Here is a 21,688-nt window from a genome sequence, read left to right as displayed (position 1 = left end):
GGGCGGCGCGGTGCACGCCGGGAATCGGAGGCCTAGCGCGGCCTGGATCCCGGCGACCCCGGCGGCACGCGGCACGCCGGGAGTCGGAGTCCGGCGTCCCTGGACGGTGTCCGGGCTGAGGCCCGGGCGGGGACCGCGCAGGCGGCGGGGCGGGCGCGACCTGGGGCGCTGTGGGGCGAGGGTAGGTGACGCGGGGGCCGCCGGCGGGGGCAGGACCGAGTCGGAGACCGGCGGCGGGGCCCGGGGCGGGGGGCAGCGAGGGAGGGGCTTCTGGAGCTTTCGGGTTGTGCTCTGAGGCGTCGTGGAAGCGCGGTAACGGACGGGTTCCGTGTGAGGCAAGCGGGGTCCCGGGCCGACGCGACAGTCGCGGGTCCGGTAACGCTGGGGCCGAGACCCGGCAGAGAGGCCGGCCCGGGCGCGGGGCCCTAGCCCCTTCTCCGCGGTCGGGGCCGGGCCGGGAGCCGCGTGGCGGCCTCAGACGCTGAGCCAGTGGACGCTCAGCCACGGCTCCTCGGTGCGAGCTGAGCGCCCCGCAGTGAGTGGGGCGGGGGGCGTCCAGAGGTGTGGGAGGGGCAGACTGGGGTGCCCTCCAGGAATCGGAAGGCGGCCAGGGAGAGAACGCAGCCGGCTGCGCTGGGGCGGCCTTCGCCCTCCTGGCAGCGGGATCCTGGTGAGAGGGCTCGGGACAGGAGAAGGGGGTCCAGGAGGGAGTGGCAGGGGCAGAGGCGGCGTGAGGACACACCCTCCCGGTGGGGAGCGCCGCGGAGGAGGAGGAGGAGGTGGAGCATATCCTGTCAGGAGGGAGGGATCCGGCAGGTCCAGAAAGCAGAGACCGCGCTTCCCCAGAGGAAGGGGCTGCGTGGGCAGGAGCCTGGGGCCTTCTAAAGAGGTTGGAGAGGCGGGAGAGTGAAGGGGGCACTTGGGCCTGACTCCTTGACCTCCCCCGCCCCTGAACCCAGAACCATCAGGGTAACTCAGCTTACACCGTTAACTGGGTCGGCCCCTTGGAAGAGACTTTGTTGTATTCGGTGTCTCTGGAAGGGCATTTTAAGGACGTATCTTCATTCGATCTATGGTCAGTCTTGATGCACACATCACAGAAGTGGTTCTTCACAAGGTCACAGTTAAAAGGCTTGAGACCTTTTCCAGAGGTTAGAGAATTTATCTGATATTTCTCCTAGATTATCCACATTTTTATTTCAAGAATTTTGTACATTTTAAGAGGATAAGGCTTTTAGGAAAAGCCCACCCACTTCCCTTAAAAGCCGCCAATAATCGTTTAATTTCCTTGGCATGGTGAGCCTTAGTGAAGTCCATCAGAGCTTGAAGTGTAGGCAGTGGTCCTGCCAATTTATGGACCTTTATTAATTTATTTTTTAGGCGTGACCTCCAAATGGCCCAGCTCCTCCTGGCACTGAAACTGAAGAAAGTGGTAACATGAACTGTCCCCTCTGATCTTTGCTTTGGCAACTGAGAAGCTCAGAGCCTAATTTTCAGCTTTCAGCTCTTGTATATGGTATGCGTGTCTGTATCTCATCTCTGGCCTTTTTTGTCTTTTTTTCTCCTAATTTCTTCATCTACATCTTGTTTTCCAATTACATGTTTTTGTAAGTTACAACTTATTCTATGTGCTTCTGTAAACTGTCATCTTTTTTTTTTAACAAAACTGAGTATAAATCCTTTTAAAAATAACATTTTTCCCTTTATCATATTATTGTTTTTTTATAAAGTATTAGCAGCAGCAGCAGCAGATGGGTCTGGTTTTGGTTTGGGGGGACGGTTTGTCCACACCATGCAGCATGTGGGATCTTAGTTCCCTGACCAGGGATCAAACCCGGGCCCCCTGCAGTGGAAGTGTGATGTCTGGATCGCTGGACTGCCAAGGAAAGCCCTAGTGTCCCTTTTGATTTACAGCCTTGGTGAATCACTGTCATTTCTGCTGTCGTCTTCATCAGGTTACCTTCAATAAATAAAACCTTAACCATTCCGGTATCTGGAAGCATCAAAATACTATTTGGTTTCATCATATACTATATATAGTGCAGTTACAGGGCAGTTTTGTTATTTACTACCCACCCACAGCCTCTGCCCTATTTTTCCATTTTATTTCTGTCTCATGTACATGAACTTCTCATTATTAGTATTTTTACTTAATCATCACGGGCTTTTTGTGCCTGCTTTTGGAACTTTTATAAGTTACTTTTCACACAATTTTTTGTTATGTGTGTGTTTTCATCAGTGTTGTTCTGCTAATTTTAGACAGAGGAAAACTTAAAATAATGATGTTTCTAAACCTCAAGGGCCTTCTCCTGGTCATTAGGGCCTGAAATTAATTGAAGCTGAGGAGGACCCACAGGTGGGCTGTGGTGTTGTGGTCAGACCTCGGGTTACCCTCTAGCCTCACTTCATCAGATGGCACATGTGTGTTATAAAGGGGGATTTCACTGAGACTCAAAGGAAAAAAAGCAGCATCCTGCTTCATTGGAAGGGAACCAGGTAAAGATCAAAATGTATTTTGCATAGAATACTGATATTTCTAATTTGGGGGAGTTTAGACTTTCCATATTTGTTACTATATAGATACTGTCGTTTGAATTTTCAGAAGGCTGCCCAGTGTTTTTACTCAATGGGGAACAAAGCTTTGTATTTCTGTAGTTCTGAAGTGCAGTCTGGTCACCCGGGAGAAGTTAAGTCCAGATACAATGTAGGTGCTGGTGATCAAGCCATAACGGCTCTCTGGGCCGGCCTCATTGGCTTTCCTGCCTCTCTCGCTTCCCAGAGCATAATCTTAAATCATCTCAGAAGGACAAGGTCCGCCAGTTCATGGCATTTACTCAGGCTGGCAAGAGAAGTGCCGCCCACTGCTTAGAGCAGAGCAAGTAGACGGCAGACCTGGCCACGGACAGCTGCTTCCTGCACCTGAGCGTGTTCACAGGGAATCCATGAGCGCCTCCGTGGACAGGAAGAGACTGGAGCGGCTGTGTAACATGTCCCAAGGTGAGGACACCGAGGTGCCGCACGTCCAGGGCGCGGGGTGGAGGCTGGGAGCTTCCCATGCCGTGTCCCAAGGCTTCTGACCGTGCGCCATGTTCGGAGCACAGCCCCCTCCCTTGCTGATGGTCAGCTCTACAGTTTAGTTGGTTTAATCGGAACGTGGCTGCTGATGGCTCGAGGCTGGGGTGGGACAAGGCGCACAGTCTAAAGGCTGATGGGCAGCGAGCCCTCCTATCTGCGGCCTGGGTCAGCTGTGGGGAGTCACTGGTGGGAGACTTGGTGTCCAGGCCAGGGGGCTACGCCCGCTGCAGGAGTACTTTTCCCAAGCACTCCCGCTGGGCAGGAGTACCTGGTGAGAAGGCTGCTTGAGAACCATTCCACATCGTCCGAGGCGTTCTGACAGGAGGTGCAGGTCACCCTGCCCGCCACAGTTGGTGGTGCCAGAGTCCTGCACCAGTGCCAGTGGCAGAAGCTTCTGGAAAGCTCTTGGCAGAGAAACCTTGTGTTGTCAGTTGGAGACAGCAGTTATTTTTATTGAAATCGGTGCTTAGAATGGCGCTTTCCCTCTCAAAATAGAGTCATGAGGCAAAACAAGTCTGCAGATCCAGACAGCTCCACAGGCTCCGAGTTCCGCATCAGGCGTCAGGTCTGCTGAGTGGGAAGGCGGCAGTGGCTCAAGAGTTATTTTTTCTTTCTAGCAGCTTCTAAGGTTACTCTTATGTTTCCAAAACTTAAAAAAATAGAACGCAGAAAGTGAAAACCCTCATTTAAACAAGTATTAACACAGACTTCCTAGACTTTGAGTTCTTGTTTGTTTTCATTTTTTACTTTTGAAAATATACTGTGTATATTTTAATCTATTTAGATAAAAAAAAAAATCAACTGAAAATTGCATTCTTTTTTTTTTAGTCTTAGTTCAGAAACCTTCTGTGGTTAAAAGAACAGATCTGTATTTGTAGTTCTCCAAAAGGAGCGTTGTTTTCAGCGTGCTTTAGATTTTTTGGCTAAGTTAATTACTGAGCTAATTTTAAGTTATTCAGATGTGTGCAGCTGCTTTTGCAAAAGTTATCTTTATTCTTTAGTTCAAGATTTGGGCCCTAAAAATAAATATATAGTTAGAGACTGTTGACAAACATCTGTCCTTACAGAATGTATACAGATGAGTGCCTCCAAGCTATTTTAATGCATCCAGAAATGACATATGTGAAGTTTGTCATGAAGGCTGTTAGGTGAGGGCACGGTAGGCCCATTTTCCTGTCCTCCTGACCGTGTGCCGTGTTAGGAGCACGGGCTTGAGTCGGGATGTGGCGAGCCCCTCTGTGCCGTGAGTCCACTCTCACAACCTGGGAGTGTAGAGTTGGAGGGTCTTGGTGACTGCTCGAGTGATGGGGGCCAGTGGTCTCCTTGGGTAATGACGTACGTTAGATGTGGTGCTGAGCACTGAGGAGTCCAACCCTGTGTGATAAAGAGTCTGCTGCACTTGACCGTGCTCCAAGTGAAGTGCCACGGCCTGCTCTGGTGCCTCCCACAGCAGCAGGCGGCATGTCACCGCCAGGCGGGCCCAGAGACCACCGCCAGGCGGGCCCGGAGACGGGCGAGCTCGTGGGGCCCCACTGTGCGCCCTTACTGATGCTTTAGTAGGCTTCACTGTTTGATTTTCCCATGGAAAAATGCTAACTTCCTTAGTTTTATTTCTAAACTAGAAATTAGGGGAGGGGTAAGCCAGAATTTCTCAGCTGTTAAACGTGGGTGTATAAACTAAATGACCAAAAAATAAGTGTTGTGCAGTGGTATTAGCACTATAAAAAATAAAATGACTTTTGAAAAATACATTATCTTTCTTTTGCCTTGGCAAGGTGATGGTAAAAGCTTGAACTCCTGTGAATACTTCACCATGCAGTGTTTTTCATAGCAGTTTGCTTTGGGCAAGCTAAAATTCTGTAAACTTGAATTTTTATTTTACTCTAGGGAAATCAAAATTTTTATTCATAATGACATTTTCAGAGAAGTTTCAGTGATTTTTTTTTCCCCCTGAAAACCCAGAAACCTCGATTTTAACAATAGGACTATTTTCTGGATAAATTATTATGTTACTATTTCTCTCATATATACTTGAAAATTGTAGTGCATTGATTGATGTATTAAAAATACATTCTTTACACCCATTTTAGTAATACTTTTCAAAATATCCAAGTTTTTAACTTATTTTTCCCTTAATTTTAACTGTAGACCCACAAGATGAAAATAAAATTGGAATTGATGGAATTCAACAGTTTTGTGATGATTTAAGCCTAGATCCTGCCAGTATCACAGTTTTGCTTATAGCTTGGAAATTCAGGGCTTCAACTCAATGTGAATTTAGCAAAAAGGAATTTGTAGACGGCATGACAGAACTTGGGTAAGTAAACTGGTCTCAGTTTAAACTTTTTCAGAAAGGAAAGTATTTTCAACATTATTTTTCAGCGACCTGTAAATTTCATATCAATTTATGTCCTTTGTATATTTTACAAATTTCTTGTGCATTTGTACTATTAAACCTTTTGGTTTTCTTTTGAATCCCAATTAAGGTTTTGTTCAGTATTTTTATTCAGATTAATTCCTTTTGTTACACTTTCTCCTTTTTAATTTTTTCCTTCCAGTTTTGAGTTGTCATAAACATCCAGGTGTTTTTGTTTGTTTTCAGCCATTTAATTTATTTCCTAATACTGTGTACTAAATGTATAATCTCTTGTGTTGCTGCATTAAGCATTAATAAAATGTCATTCTGTCTTTTTGCTTGTACGACTTCTCTGCTCTACCTAGCATTGGAGTAAAAGGTTCACTAATACCTTAAGATGTTTCTTACTTATTAGGTGAGTCAGAGAAGTACATGAAGGCACATAACAGAATGACTTTTAACCATGAACTTACTGCACTGTTTGATGAAGTGTGTAGAAGCCAATCTGCTGACTTGCTGATACTCTGAGGTTTCCGTGTTGACAACTTAAACACACTTATTTTTAGCTCCCAAAGGAGCTTGAAAGCCTTAGGTAAACATGTTCTAAGGCTGTGCAGACACGGTACTTGTTTTCACTGAACCCAGGACCCTAGTAAGATGATAAGTTCTATGAGACTTTATTTCTAATATCTTCCCACATTCCCAGAAGTTGAATAAAACCAACTGAACAACAGGTATCTTTATAACAGTGTTGTAACCACACATGTGTTCATATTCTTTGCACCTGGGAGAGCCTAGAGACATTCCAGTGATCTTAGAACTGGAAAGACCCGTTAAAAGAGCATCCATGACTGCTGACCACAGTTACCCCACCTGTTAAAATCGCCCCAAAATGGGAGCTTTTGGAAATAAGTGCTTCTTACAGAGACAATTAATGGCATTTCTTAGACATTGTCTAGGAATACATCGTACAAATAAAATTTTAAAATTCCTATTAGCCTAAGAAGTGTCATAATTTTAAATACATGTTTTAAAGATTCTGAGCATGAATCTTCCCAAAATGTTTTCAGGTTATTTCACGCCTCCTTATCTGGAGTTTACAGAATATAATTTAAGGTCACAAGTTAGTGATGGTCAGTGGCTTGCTCTCTCTCCACACCTCATGGGGCAGTTAAAGGTGAAAGTACCATTTAAAATATTAAACAAAAGTTTTGTGAATGTGTTAGTGAACTGTGCTGTGGAGAATAACCTGTGCATTTTTAAAAACAAAAAATTGTCTGTGTGGGTCTTCCCTGCTGTATCCATGGGTGTTTTTATCTGTCTTTAACCCAGCATCTTAATTGTTGTAGCTTTAGAATAAGTCTTGATGAGTTAGTAAAGTCTTCCCACATTGTTGATTGACTGCAAGATTGTTAGTGTTTATTATTCCAATGGGGGGTAAGAAGAGTCTTTTCAACAAATGATGCTGACACAATGGGGCAAACATGAAAAACTTAACCTCAGTCCCTCCTTCATACCATACCTGAAAATTAGTTGGGGCTAGATTGTAGACCTGTGCCAGACACTAAAACCACAAAGTTTTAGACAAAGATTCAGAAACTATAATCTTGGGTTAAGCTTTTTCAGAAAAAGTACCAGCCATAAATGAAAAAAGTGGTAAGTTGGACTTGATCAACATTAAAAACAGCGTCAAAAGATGCTGTTGGGAAAAGGAAAAAGATAAAACAGTGGGAAAAAATATTTGTTCTCTCTTTGTATATGTTATAATCACTATAAAAACATAAAATTCAATCTGAAAGAATCCAAGGGAAAAAAGAGCACAAGGAAAATTAACTTCTGGTGGGACAAATAGCAAGCCCATGATAAAATGGAGGATTTAAGCCTAAAAATGTTTGCATTTACATAATTACATTAAATGTAAGTGAACTAAATGCTAGGTGGGTTTTTAAAAATCAACTACTGTATATACTGTTTGCAGCAGATAGAACTAAGACACAAGGGCACAGAGCGGTTTGAGGGACAGAGTCTAAAGTAGTGTGCAAACATTGACCGAAAATAGGCTGATGTGGCTGTTAGTATATTAAATAAGCTTCAAAGCAAAAAGTAATTCTACAGATAATGAAAGACACTTTCTTTTTCTTTTCTTTTTTTTTTTTTGTTTTTGAGGAAAAAGAAAAGGTGCTTTTACTCAGGAGGCCACAACATGGGGAGATGGGAGACTGGTGTCCTCAGACCACCTCTGTTGCTGGTTAGGGGCCAGAAAATTGAAAGTGGAGTGTCAGTCAGCTCCAGTAATCCTCTGGAGATTCGTCCTGCAGTGGTCTGGTCGGTGTCATCTCCATGGTTTTCTGCTTCTGTCCTCTTAAGGCCCTGGAGTTCTGTGGATACACATCCTGTGAGTTCCCGGTTCCCCAGCTCCAGCCCAAGGCAGGCAGAGCAGGATGGTATTAGCACCTGGGATCACATTCCCTGAAGACCTCATATGATGTGTCCACTAGAGACATTTTGACACAGAGAAACCAACCAGTATGTGGATGAGTGAGACAGCAAGGCGGGAAGGTCTTGTAAATGAATTAAAGAGCAAGGGGGAGAGGGAAGAGTGGGGGCAGGAGGAATCTGAAGACCGTCTCTCAGTGGTAAAAGTTTTGTTTTACCAGGACAGTAATAGTTTATTTAAAGCAGAAATTAAAACTCTAAAAAAAATGATATAAATCTGCCAGCACAGTGGGGAGTATGTCCTCCCATCTTCTCACACACATCTTACCAATTGGTAGACTAAGTGGGTGAAGAATCAGTGGTAAATAGAAGATTCAGAAAAGGAAATAGAACGTTGCCTTGATGTTTAGGAATACATAGTCTTTTCAAAAAGAACATTTATGAATATTGACCATAAACAGGGCCATAAGGTAAGGTACAGCAATGTCCCAGAGTTGAAGTGACACAGAACGTGTTCTCTGACCACAGTACAACTAAGAAAGGAATATAACAGAAAGTTCGCTAGATAGGTTGGAATCTGTGTGGATTCTGTACCTCTGAATAACCCTTGGGTTGAGAAAGAAGTTACAGCAGAAATTAAAGTATTTTGAGGGATGAAACTATGAGAACATGTAGGAGTCAGCTTCTTAGATGCATATTTTAGAAAGTTGAAACTCAGTAAGGAAAGCATCCATCTCAGCAAGTAGTGAAAAGGACAGGAGATTAAAACTCAGTGCAGACAGAGGGAATTAAAATTTTTAAACAGGCAGTAATTTAATGATTTTTTTAAAAAGCTATAAGTAGAAAGGATTCTTAAAGCCAAAAACTTGACATTTGAGAAGACCAGTAAAGTAATGAATGCCACATAAGCCATATAGAAAGAAAGGGGACATTGCTATAAACCCTACAAATAAAATGAGCCTATTATGAACAACTGTATGTTTATAAATTTGAAAGCTTAAATGAAATACAGAAGTTCTTTTAAAAATGACAACTTACTGAAATGGGCCTGTGAAGACATAGTTCCGTAACTCTTAGAGAATCAGAACCCATAATTTAAAATCTTTTCAACGAGAAAACTTGAGGCCATGGTTGGTTCACTGGCACATCTTCCCCAACTTTTAATAAAGAGAATAACACCAGTTTCACACCAGAGAAGAGTACAGGAAAAAACACTCCTAGCATGTTTTGAGGCCAGCATAGCCTCAATAGTAAGACCTAGAAAGGACATGTTGAAAAGAGAAAATTATAAGCTGCTCTCAGTCATAAGAATCAAAAGACACATATGATGAACAGAAGATGCAAAAATACTAACCAGATTTTCAGCAAAATAAATCAAGCCTCCAAAGCGAGTCAACCAAAAATCAGGATTAATCATCATGACAGTTTGTTGTAGCCCAGAAATGCAAGATCTGTTTAACATTACAAAGTCAATTAATGTAATTCATTGTAGTAACAGAAAAGGGAGGGGTGGGTATTTTATCAGCATGTAACAGGGCACTTGCAGTGATTAGCAGTATGTGGGGTGGGGCAGGATGAGAGCCAGTAAATAAACCCGTGTTTCCAGAACACTGGATTTATGGCAGAGGTAGCCTTTTAGAGATGTGGAGAAAAAATGGCTTTTCACGAAAGGGTCCTGAGGGAACTGGCTAGTCGTGTGGGAAAAGGTGTCTTCCCTGGTGGCTCAGATGGTGAAGAGCTCACCTGCAAAGCAGGAGACCCAGGTTCAATCCCTTGGTGGGAAGATCTCCTGGAGAAGGAAATGGCCACCCACTCCAGCATTCTTGCTTAGAGAATTCCATGGACGGTGGAGCCTGGCGGGCTGCAGTCAATGGGACCACAAAGAGTTGGACATGACTGAGCGACTAACACTTTGATGGGAGAAGGTTCGTCTTGGTCTCTGCCTCACACAGAACATAAATTCAGTTCAGTGAGCTGTAGATCTCAGTGCGAAAGGCTGAAGGCAGAAACCTTTAGAAAATGGGAGAATACCTGCGGCCGTCCAGTAGCCCAGGTGGTGAAACATCGGAAACCACTGCAGGGAAGACGAGTGAGTAAATTGTTCTGCCCTGAAATCAGAACTTCTGGCCAGAAATAGCACCAGGAGGCAGCACGTGGGGAAGGGGGTGGGGGCTGTGAGATGCTCTGCTGACAGGATCCCCACAAAACAAGAAAAGGATGACCTGGTTGAGAATGGACAGGGACACACACACGACCACGCCCTTCACAGAAGATGCTTTCCAAGGGGCCAGTGAAGATACAAGCAGGAACTCAGCCTCACTCCTGGGGTGAGGTAGGGGGCTGCAGGTCAAGAGCACATCAAAATAGGACCTCCCAGGTCCTCTTGTAGGACAGCTGCTGAGTGTCGCTGTTGGGCAGTCACCCCGGAGAAGGGCTTGACAAGACTTGTGGAATTGCGGGTGGGTGTCTGCCTCACACATGCACTGTGTGCCGGGATACACATACGGGAACCTTCAACATTCTTCATGACCGGAAAACTGGAAGCAGCCGAAATGCTTACCTGTAGCAAGCAGGGTTGCAGTGTGAGCACAGTGGCATGCTGTGAGATGACGGAGATGGACGACCAGAGCCCGCGTGTCACGGATGAGCCTCGCACACACAACGTTGGCACAGACGCCCAGACACAGAGTAGACCACGGGAGTCCCCGTTTGTTAACTGCAAAGCAGGGATAACTGATGGGCCTGCCAAGGAGGCGCTAGTGCTGTGATGGAGGCGCGGGGAAGAGCCGGGTGACGGCCTGGAGGAGGGGGCGGTGGTCCCGCTCACTCGCCAGACACCGAGCCCCACGCCGGCTCCACCCGCCTCACCGGGGCACGCGGGTGAGTGACATGTGGCTCTCAGCCTCCTCCTTGCCGGGCAGTCAAAATAAACGACAGATTTTATGTTTCACTGGTCTAAAGCCTGCTTTAGTGAGGGCTTTTGAATATTTCTAAGGGTTGTTGGCTTTTCAGAGGAAAATCCAGGTTTAAAGCGATAGAGTTGTTTTCCTGTGCTGGCTGTTTCAAGCCCGGCCCACCGTAAGGAAGCAGGCCCTGGACAGCGGCCTGAGTCTGCCCGCCTGCCTCCTCCGGGCCAGTACAGGCTGCAGGTCGGCTCAGCTCTGCCCTCAGCGAGGGCCCGGCTCTTCCCTCCTCGTATCCGTCAGGCCCGGGCGCTGGTCTCCGGGGCCCCAGGTGCAGGGCTCACCCCTGGCTGTGCTCCAGCCCACACAGCGAGGAGAGCCTTGTAGCTTCTGCGGGGTTCCTTCTTTACTTTTAATGACATCTCTGTGTGCGTGGTAAGTCACTTCAGTTGTGTCCGCCTCTTTGCGACCCCATGGGCTGTAGCCTGCCAGGCTCCTCTGTCCATGAGATTCTCCAGCCAAGAACACTGGATTGGGTTGCCATTTCCTCCTCCAGGGGGTCTTCCCGACCCAGGGATCGAACTTGCATCTCCTGCATCTCCTGCGCTGGCAGGTGGGTTCTTTAACCACCCCTGGGAAGCCCAGTGGCCTCTCTACTAAGATGCAGTCCATGCTCCATATAAATCAGTGGGTTTGGTTTCTTCACAGAGCAGGGGGCTACCACCAAAAACAGGGCCAGCCCTTTCTAGCCCTTGTAACCAGAGCAGGGACCCGAGAGCTCCGCCCTCAGGCCTGAGCCTCAGGCCGCCTGGAGCGCGGGAAGGCTGGAGCTGTCTGCCGCCCCGCAATGCCCACGTGAGGGGCTCTGTGTCCTGTCCCAGGTGTGACAGCGCAGGGCAGCTGAAAGCCCTGCTGCCAGGACTGGAGCGGGAGTTCAAGGACACGGTGAAGCTCCAGGACCTTTACCAGCTCACCTTCACCTGCGCTCGGAGCCGGGGGCAGAAGGGGCTGCTGAGTATGCCTGCCAGACGCCGGTCAGCTCGAGAGGACGCCCGGGTGTGGCCAGCAGGGCTCCAGGCGGTCTCCTCCTCTAGGGTCTGGGCGCCCCTCGCCGCTGGGACAGTCCCACGTGCTCCAGCCCCTCAGCCTGCAGTCACTCCTGATGTGCGGAGCCAAAAATAACGATTTTAAATGTGAAGTAATTTTCAGATGCTCTGCGTTCTCTCACAGTGGTGTGTAATTGTCTCATGGGTTAGAGACGCGGGCAGGTGACATTAACCTCGTCCTGGTCTGGGGATTTCATGTTAACTTACTTAAACCAATTCTGATGTGTGTTGGATTACATTTTTCTTCTTCTTTCAGAGATGTATGATTTTGCCAAAATGTTACTTGTGCCTTACCGTATGTGGTATATACAGAAAATCTTAAGCTTGTATTTCCAGTTTGAGGTTTTGGTTTATTTGAGGATTATAAAATCCACTTATTTCTGTTGCCATGTCACAGAGAACCTCAAACTCAGGGTTTCGAGCAGCCATCATTTTTATGGCATATGATCCTTTGGCTCAGGGCTCTGCAGGGCTCTGCAGGGCTCTGCAGGGCTCTGCCGGACAGCCCTCCGTGCCATGCAGGTCAGCTCAGACGCCCAGCAGTGTTCCCACTGCAGCTGGACGCCGCCTGCCCTGGCTGACCGGGGCTCCCCTGCAGGGTGGTGATCCTGCCGGAAGGCTGCAGGGCTGCAGGCAGGGGAGGTGGGAGCTGCCTGGAAATCCTACAGCATTCATTCCATCTGAAGTCATCGCGTTTGCCATGCTTTTAAAATTCCACTGTAACTTCTAAGAGGTTGTAAATTAGTCCAAGTTAATCACCTATTTTAAAGTTTATAAATTTACTTCCTTTGGTCATGAAGTTCAGTGTAAGGAGAAGTATTTTGAAGCACTTTTGCAACCTGGAGCCCAGCGTGTGTAGCTTCTATTTTAAATAGCTTTGCCTGAGTATCAGGCAGCAGAAAAGGAGAAATTTATAGTTTATCCTGTAATTCCTTCACTGAGAAAAAAAAATCATTATCTACTTTATGCCTATAGACAAATAAGATGTTTATCAGAAATCAGTCACTGAAGAATTGGAACAGTTACTGATTTTGTGTCTTTGCTTCAGGAGACTCATTGAGAGAACATAAAATCATATTAAAGGGAACGGTAGCCTCTTCAGGAAAATTATTACATACCTGGACACTTCACAAACATCACACTTTATTTTAGAAGGTTTTTTGAGGGTTTTTTAAAAAAGATACAAAGCCAGATGAGTATGGGGGAGTGGGAGGGATGGTCACGACAGGAGGGAGGTCAAGAAGGGAGGGAGGTCACCGTGGGAGGGAGGTCACGAGGGGAGGGAGGTCACGACGGGAGGGAGGTCACCACGGGAGGGAAGTCACGAGGGGAGGGAGGTCACCGTGGGAGGGAGGTCACGACGGGAGGGAGGGTCAGGATGGGAGGGAGGGTCACCGTGGGAGGGAGGTCACCGTGGGAGGGAGGTCACGACGGGAGGGAGGTCACGACGGGAGGGAGGTCACCGTGGGAGGGAAGTCACGAGGGGAGGGAGGTCACCGTGGGAGGGAGGTCACGACCGGAGGGAGGGTCAGGATGGGAGGGAGGTCACCATGGGAGGGAGGTCACGACGGGAGGGAGGTCACGACGGGAGGGAGGTCACCGTGGGAGGGAGGTCACCGTGGGAGGGAAGTCACGAGGGGAGGGAGGTCACCGTGGGAGGGAGGTCACGACGGGAGGGAGGGTCAGGATGGGAGGGAGGTCACCATGGGAGGGAGGTCACCATGGGAGGGAGGTCACGACGGGAGGGAGGTCACGACGGGAGGGAGGTCACCGTGGGAGGGAGGTCACCGTGGGAGGGAAGTCACAAGGGGAGGGAGGTCACCGTGGGAGGGAGGTCACCGTGGGAGGGAGGTCACCGTGGGAGGGAGGTCACGACGGGAGGGAGGTCACCGTGGGAGGGAGGTCACCGTGGGAGGGAGGTCACGACGGGAGGGAGGTCACGACGGGAGGGAGGTCACCGTGGGGGGGAGGTCACCGTGGGAGGGAAGTCACGAGGGGAGGGAGGTCACCGTGGGAGGGAGGTCACGACCGGAGGGAGGGTCAGGATGGGAGGGAGGTCACCATGGGAGGGAGGTCACGACGGGAGGGAGGTCACGACGGGAGGGAGGTCACCGTGGGAGGGAGGTCACCGTGGGAGGGAGGTCACCATGGGAGGGAGGTCACGACGGGAGGGAGGTCACGACGGGAGGGAGGTCACCGTGGGAGGGAGGTCACCGTGGGAGGGAAGTCACGAGGGGAGGGAGGTCACCGTGGGAGGGAGGTCACGACGGGAGGGAGGTCACCGTGGGAGGGAGGTCACCGTGGGAGGGAGGTCACCGTGGGAGGGAAGTCACGAGGGGAGGGAGGTCACCGTGGGAGGGAGGTCACGACGGGAGGGAGGTCACCGTGGGAGGGAGGTCACCGTGGGAGGGAGGTCACCGTGGGAGGGAGGTCACGACGGGAGGGAGGTCACCGTGGGAGGGAGGTCACGAGGGGAGGGAGGTCACCGTGGGAGGGAGGTCACATGGGAAGGCAGCGACCCTGGAAGATTCATGCCGCTCCATCAGGGAAACTAGTGCAGCGGGCAAAGCGACAGTTATTTGTTGCTGTTGCTCGGTGACTCCGTCGGGTCTGACTATTTGCAACTCCATGGACCCCAGCATGCCAGGCTTCCCTGTCCGTCACTATCTCCCAAAGCAACTGTACTTCAATTAAAAAAAAAAAGAGTAATTTTACAGCTGTGAACCCCAGATGGAACAATTGATTTTACAATTTCCAAAGTATATGACCTTGTCTGTCTTCTGAAGGGTTAAATATAATTTAAAGAGGTTGATACACGTGTTCCTATAATTCCTGAGAAAGTGTGGACAGCAGTGGGAAGGGGTGGAAAAACGCCCCTTCAGACCTGTGTGCTGTTGTGTGCGGCAAGAGGGGCGCGTGCTGTGTGGTGGTTGTTCCTTAGCCTAGCGCTGCTTACTTGCTCAGTCGTGTCTGACTCTTTGCAACCCCATGGACTGTACGTCGCCCGGATCCTCTGCGCATGAGGTTTTCCAGGCAAGAAAACTAGAGTGGGTTGTTGTTTCCACCTCTTTAGCCTAGTTAAAGTCGCTCAGTCGTGTCCGACTCTTTGTGACCCCATGGACTGTTCAGTCCTTGCAATTCTCCAGGGCAGAATACTGGAGTGGGTAGCCGTTCCCTTCTCCAGGGGATCTTCCCGACCCAGGAATCAAACTGGGGTTTCCTGCATTGCAGGCGGATTCTTTACCAATTGAGCTACTAGCGGAGCCCCCTTAGCCTAGTAGAGGAGGTAATTAAAACTCCTTGACGCTTTGCTTTATTGTAAGGTGCTTAGCACGGTTTTATACTGGCTAGAGTCCACAATCAGTTGGCTTTGAGAAATCATAATTTTTGAGGAAGTAAAGTTTCATGATTATTAACTAATTTTTCCATCAGCCCATTCTTTTTTGACAGAATGGTCATCTTTATGATCTAATTCTAAATGGAGCATCACAGACATAAATTTTACTTACGAACATTTATAATCATTTTCTTACTCAGGACGTAGGGTTTTTCAAAGGTTATAGAAAGAAAATAGCTGCTCTGATGATTCCTTTCATGGTCAGTAGAGTAGATTTTGTTCTTGATCTCAGCTCTCAAGTTCTATCACTTTGAGTGTTGCTGTTGTTTTGCAAATGGCCAGGTCCATCAGAACAGCACTCGGCCCGTTTACTTAGGTGCTGCTGGGTCTCTGAAAATGCAGGCGTCTACTATGAGTTGTGTGCTTTACAAATATGCACATGGGGAACTTTACAAGAAGGGTTTCTAGGACCAAATGAAGCCAAAGGTAACCAGAGTTAATGTCTACCATAAAGCTTTATTTCTCTCTCTTCCCCAGGTTTGCCTCCATTCTCAGTGTGAGGCTTCCCCTCACTGAGATGAGCTGAGTGTAGGTTTTCCTGAGTGATAAGGAAGTAGGCTTAGCAGGAGGCGGGCCCGTAGGTAAGGTCCAGCCAGCCTCCTCTTCTACCCGTTCCTCGAGTTTTCTGACCACTGCTTTCTTTCTAAGACTCCAGGTTATTTCAGACTGAGTTATCTCGTGGACGCTAAACACACAGGACGTAGAGGCATTTTATCTGAAGTTGGCTACTACTCGTATTTCTTGCTCATCCACTTCTAATGACTGACCTGGGAACCTCAGGTCAGAGCTTCAGCTTTTATGACTTCTGTCCAAGTTGGACCAAACCAGATTTAAATGAAAATCTTTTGGAAGGTGTTTAGTAGAATATTTTGCGTTGAAAGAATTTGTTACCTTAAATATTTATTCATCGGCTTTTTGCATTCCTTCTCCTGGCATGCACACATAAGCACTATTTCAGTACAAGACTATTGTCTGAAAGCGATGAGCACTAGCCCACACAGTTGAAGGGTGTCAGCTTCAAGTAGTAACCTTCTCAGCCCCTTGATGTTCTTGTGTATCAATCACACAGAAATATATCGATACCAGCCTTGCAGTGAGCAGAGAATGCGTCCCTCTCCTGCAGCCCTGATGCTCAGCTTCTGTGTCCGTGAACATGATGCAGCCCACGGCATCAGTCTGTTTAGACGTGGAATCGTCACTACCTTCCAGCTGGGGAAAAATGAGGGCGTTGACTTTTACTAGTGACCAAACAACATGCTAATTTGTCTTGGCTTTACCTTAAGAAATCCCAAGTCTTGATGATACTTATGGGATCAACCTTTGAATCAGATTCCATTTTAGTTCTTACCGTGGCAAGGAAGGTCTATTTGGAAAGCACTGTGTCCCTTCCTTTCTAAACAAGTTTTAAACTTGTAGTTCATCACTTAGAAAGTGAGTGGGGCTGTTTTTTTTAATGTATATATATAAATGGTATGTGTTAATTGTATCCAGCTAATCATATCCAGGTCGGCCCAGCAGTCAAGAAAGCCCAGTACATGAGCAAAGCAGAGTGTTCATAATGGATTAATTAGGGGATAATTATTGACACATCCAAATATCCTGGTGCACAAATCATTTTCCAAAGCCATTTTCCCCAAGGTCCCAAATCAGACTGTACACAGCTTCAGGAGCTCTCCTGTGAGCCTTAGCCCGCATGTAACCATGGGTAAGACTGCCGAGTGTTACTGAGTAAGTGAACACCAGCGTGCCAAGAAATGGTCACTGTGCTGTGGAAAAAGGAGTTAGGACTCACTGAGTGCGTTCTCTCTTTTTGCCAGATTTGGAAATGGCCGTGGCATACTGGAATCTGGTGTTATCCGGAAGGTTTAAGTTTCTAGATCTTTGGAACACCTTCTTGTTGGTAAGTGTCTTCCTGCTTACGGGGTCCCCACGTGAGGGGTCAGCCGGGGTGGTTACCGTCCTAAGAACCGATGGCTTGTCTGCGGGCCCTGAGGGACCAGTGTCCCCAGCGGCGGTCCCAGAGAGCCCACCCGCGGCCACGCTCAGCCTCCTGCAGAAAATGGTGCCCATGGGCTCGGGCCAGGCTGCTTGAGGCCGCCTCCAGACTGTGCGTCTGTGGTCCCTGCCCCAGTGTTCATGGGCCGAGACCCCTCGGTGACCGCAGCCGAGGGGAGGGTGCAGGGCGCCGGGCCCGTCCCTGACCGCGGGAGGTGGCTGTGTTGTCCTGCTCAGGGTCCCCTACTCTGTGAGGACTAGTCCTTCTAGTGGAGGGGTGTGGGATGTCCTCCAGGAGCAGCCTGGGAAGGACCCCAGCATGTGCAGCAGGAGGCCCAGGGCGCGTGTGGGGCAGCTGGGGCAGAAAAGCACGCGTGATGCGCCGTGTGCATGTGCTCTGGAGCGTGAGACCAGCTTGGGAGCCATCTGTGGACATGTGCACTCATGTGTGCAAAGACAGGCCTTCGGGGGCTGGGAGCCTCGGGAGACCTGGGGCTGCTCTCCAGCCCCCAAGGAGCAGGGGCAGGTCCTCCAGTGTCTGAAGTGTCCAGTAACAGCGAGCATCCCACCCCTGCAGAGGGCCGCCTGGTTCACAGGAACTAAACGCATCCAGATGCCGCTTCCCCACGTTGTTTCTGAACTGGTTTCAGGGTTGGATAAAGAGATAAAAAATGCTGCCTTTCTATTTGAAATAAAAGTCAATAATTTTTATTTTGTGTTTCAATAAGTCTGCTTTCTGCATCTGCATATTGGCATCATGTAGCTCTTAACACTGACCCAAAGCACTGTTGCTGTATTAACTTCTGACAGTGTTGACCTGTCCTCACTCCTGGTCAGAGTATGTCCTGAGATCACCAGGCTGAGAGCTCCGTCTGAGCCAGCGGTCTGCTGGTCTTTCCTCTTGTGTTTTAGGAGCATCACAAAAGATCAATCCCAAGGGACACTTGGAACCTTCTTCTAGATTTTGGAAACATGATCGCAGATGACATGTCCAACTATGATGAAGAAGGTAGGTGAAGTCCGCAGACCTCAGGTGAAGGCCAGTGGGCAGGTGGGTCCCGGTTGACCCCTGCCCGACCCCGTGTGTGAGACAGGAGTGATGAAGTGGCTAGATTTACGTCCTGTAAATCCCACAAGAGAAAACATCACTCACGTTGAAAGTCAGGAGGACCTCTTCTGAGCTGAAGCTTTCAAGGTGGGTGTGCAGAGGCCCCGAGGCAGGACCACAAAGCAGGATGGTCACTGGGGCCCACTGACCCCAGCGTGGCCAGCGGTTATTCCATCGTGCCGCGGAAGCACACAGAGGATTCCAGCCTATGTTTACTCACCTGAGCACGATCCCACCTGCAGGGGCTCCCACCCCAGACATTTCAGGGAACATTCTCCCACCTGCTGCACTGTGGGTGCTGCCCCTTCGGAAAGAATGTCCACCCCCAGCCCCCTCTGCCCAGCACGGACGTGACCGCAGACGTGCTCAGCGGGGCTGGCGGTGGGCGCTGCTCACAGACGCCAGCGCACAGCACCTACCGCCTGGGCCAGCCAGAGCTGAGGAGGGTAATTTCAGCTGACCCGTTACGTGTAGAAGTTTAAAATCATTTGAGCTCTTGAGATATTAATGTTGGATTGTGAGAAAATCCTTTGACTATAAAAAATATTACTCTAAAATGCCGATTTTTTAAAACCTTTTGCTTTCCTTTAGGAGCATGGCCTGTTCTTACAGATGATTTTGTAGAATACGCAAGGCCAGTGGTCACAGGTGGTAAAGGCAGTCGTGTCTCGGCAGAAAATTGAGCTGGATTTAGATGAACCGAAACCACGTCCTGCAGGAGACGCTGGTTAGCTGTGCCTGCCGCCCGTTTCTTCCTGACCCGTCGTGCGCCTGGAGACCCTCTCCTGCTGCTTAGAGAAGACGCCGCTGGCTATCGGCGCGGCACGGAGACCCTGCGCGATCGCGGCTGGGCGCCTGGAGACCGGGCCCCAGCTGCCGCTGTCGGAGCCCTCCGCGATCGCGGCGTTTGTGGAGGGGGCGGAGCCTGTCTGCAGTCTCTGCCAGCCCTGCGCTCTCACAGCCAATGGTTGCCCGGTAACCACCGAAGAACCTGCCAGTCAGGCGGCTGGAAACGTGTCCCGAGAAGGCGGCCGTTGTGGACGCTGAGGTTTTTAGATTTGGTGTCAGGATTAAGATGTAAGTTTTTTAATTATCCAGATTCATCAGTTCTGTTTTCACCTCACTTTTCTCTGGACGTTCATGGGAATGATTTTACAGGTCGATGGGCTGTTGAGGTTTGCACGGCGACTTGAAACTGCAAGTCAGCGGGTCTGTTTACTGCTAATAGAGTCAGTTCAACTTCCTAAGAAGCTTCATAAAGTATGCTTTTTTTAAAAAAAAAAAAAAAAGTATTTTATTACATTTAAAAAGACATTTTTTCCGTGAGAAATTATTTCTTTTGTGATAAATTTAAATTAAAAAACCAACTGTTGGCTCCTTCCTACCGTCTGTAATGTGAGTACTTACTGTCCACCCTCCCACCCTTCATGTGTAGTCACATTCAGAAGGTAAACACACGTGGTTGTCCCCAAAATGCCACAAACCGGAAACCGCGTCGTGCGCACGTGGAGCAGAGTGCCGGAGCCCGGAGCCTCTGGCCTCCGGCTCCTTTCCTTCCTGGGGGTCCGCCCAGCTGGGGGCTCTGGGAGGGCAGCTGTCCCACGTGCCGTCCAGGTGGGCACCGGGACCCGCCTGCCCATCTTGGAAGTGGCTTCGTGTGGTGGTTTGAGAAGCGCTGGGTGGGCCGCACTTGGAACGCAGACTATCACATCAAGGCACGCGGGTCGCCCCACCGCGGCCCTGCTTATGAGACAGAAACTGGGGCAATTCACGAGAGAGGGGAATGCACTCAGATTTGTGGAAAGTGTGCCTCAACTGTGCAGTTTATTTTGGCTTCCAAAAGTAGGAGCCACTCAGGCCTGAGGCCTGGAGACCCAGCCAGGCAGGCAGTGTGGGGTGGGGGACCAGCCCCCCATGAAGTGCAGGGCCCGGAAGTCACTGATCTCTCCCAGCTCCACTGCTGTGGCCTCAAAGAAAACACAGGCCACCTCTGCCTCCAAGCCTGGGGCTCTTAGAGCTTTAACAGAAGCCTCAACAATCGTACAGGGTCCTTCGAGCCATTGTGGGTTCTGACGTGTAAGAGTCCCATTCAGGGAGGTTGCAGAACTCAGGCCTGTGAGAGTCACGAGGTCTGCGGCACTGCTTCGTCCTTGAGGTTTAAGGCTGTGTGGGAAAGGTAGTCTGTGCACAAGGGCCTTCTTGTTCATCAGCAGACGCCAGAGCTTAGTAACTGGACAGAGTCTCTCGAACACGGCCGGAGTCCATCCTTCTATCGCAAGCATTCCCGTCGTGCATGCTGTGGAAGCGCCGAGGACTCGGAAACACTGAAGTTCTTCTCTCTGGGGCCGTGGTGGCTTTCAGGTCTGCCCCGGACGCTCGGACGCTCTGCACTGGGTGTCCTCCTCCGCCCCACCCGGGAGCCTCCCCGCTGTGTCTGGCCTGCCGCCTCCCACGTGGACGACCTGAACTTTCTCCTCTCCTTTCTCGGTGTCACGCAGCCCCTGCTGAGCATACCTGCTTCAGGTGGGCGGTTACAGATCTCAGGATACACAGAAATCTCATGATACACAGACGTTCCTCTGGCTGATGAGAACTGTATACCCAGCTGATCCACTGACATAGCATTGAAGACACACGGATTAACCAAATGAGATGTTGAAAAAACGTGGACGCCCTGCGCCCACCTCTTGGCCTGAGCAGCACCACCTCCTGCTGTGGTGGTGACATCATGCGTGTTGGTCTGTGATGTCAGCTTAGTAGAAGCTTACGAGGGAGGTTACACATGTCCCCAGCTCCCAGCTCTGCGGGTCGACCACCCCCACGCTCACGGCACACAGCCAGGGCTCCACTCCCTGCATCCTCTTGGCTCACATCAGCCGAATGGTGTGCAGTTGCCCCAAGCACCTCTGAGGACGGTGTCTCTGCCTCAGCGATGAGTGTTTCTGCTGAGTGGTGCCCTTCTCCCCACGGCGGGCAGCTGGCAGCAGGCTGCCCTCAGGGAGGGAGCTCACATGCCCAGCAACCTGATGGCACTCACTGTGAAGCCCGCGGCTTCAGGGTCTCCCAGAACCGCGCCAGCTGGAGTCGTGTTCCAGAGGCTCACTCTCAACACGGGCTGCAAGGATGCCACTGTTCACTCACGGGCACCTTAGCATCTTAGGATCTTAGGATCTTAGCATCTTGGTATCTTAGTATTTTAGTATCTTAGCATCTTAGGATCTTAGCATCTTGCTGTTATTGAAACTTATCAGATGTGTTCCTCACGTCCTGGTGTCCTGGTTTGATGTAGGACCAGGTCCCGTGCTACCACAG

At 49.4% G+C, this 21,688-nt stretch overlaps 1 protein-coding gene across 9 annotated transcripts; it reads left to right on the top strand.

Moving 5' to 3' along the window:
• The first annotated feature begins 43 nt into the window (after positions 1-43).
• Positions 44-19,735, top strand: DCUN1D2 (defective in cullin neddylation 1 domain containing 2). Of its 9 annotated transcripts, none has more exons than XR_006338863.1 (8): positions 44-181; positions 1,381-1,516; positions 2,780-2,997; positions 5,224-5,392; positions 7,598-7,826; positions 17,091-17,173; positions 18,181-18,277; positions 18,968-19,734. XR_006338863.1 is itself a non-coding variant. In XM_043891801.1 (6 exons), exons 3-6 carry the CDS (start codon positions 2,943-2,945, stop codon positions 19,057-19,059), a joined length of 327 nt encoding a protein of 108 aa, XP_043747736.1. In that variant the 5' UTR covers positions 546-670; positions 1,381-1,516; positions 2,780-2,942; the 3' UTR covers positions 19,060-19,735. The 9 variants fall into 9 exon arrangements, 1 of the variants encoding a protein (XP_043747736.1); XR_006338866.1 differs by lacking the exon at positions 44-181 and adding an exon at positions 340-514; XR_006338865.1 differs by lacking the exon at positions 44-181 and adding an exon at positions 340-535.
• The last annotated feature ends 1,953 nt before the right edge of the window (positions 19,736-21,688 follow it).

This window comes from Cervus elaphus, chromosome 30, assembly GCF_910594005.1.
Source record: "Cervus elaphus chromosome 30, mCerEla1.1, whole genome shotgun sequence".
Taxonomy (NCBI): Eukaryota; Metazoa; Chordata; class Mammalia; order Artiodactyla; family Cervidae; genus Cervus; species Cervus elaphus.
This window is presented reverse-complemented; position numbering and strand designations above follow the sequence as displayed.

Bases quoted from the DNA above. Each gene is read 5' to 3' on its own strand.
- DCUN1D2 (XM_043891801.1), top strand. From the start codon at position 2,943: ATGAGCGCCTCCGTGGACAGGAAGAGACTGGAGCGGCTGTGTAACATG. The intron at 17,174-18,180 runs GTAAGTGTCTTC...CTTGTGTTTTAG, and splicing joins TTTGGAACACCTTCTTGTTG to GAGCATCACAAAAGATCAAT. The intron at 18,278-18,967 runs GTAGGTGAAGTC...GCTTTCCTTTAG, and splicing joins GTCCAACTATGATGAAGAAG to GAGCATGGCCTGTTCTTACA.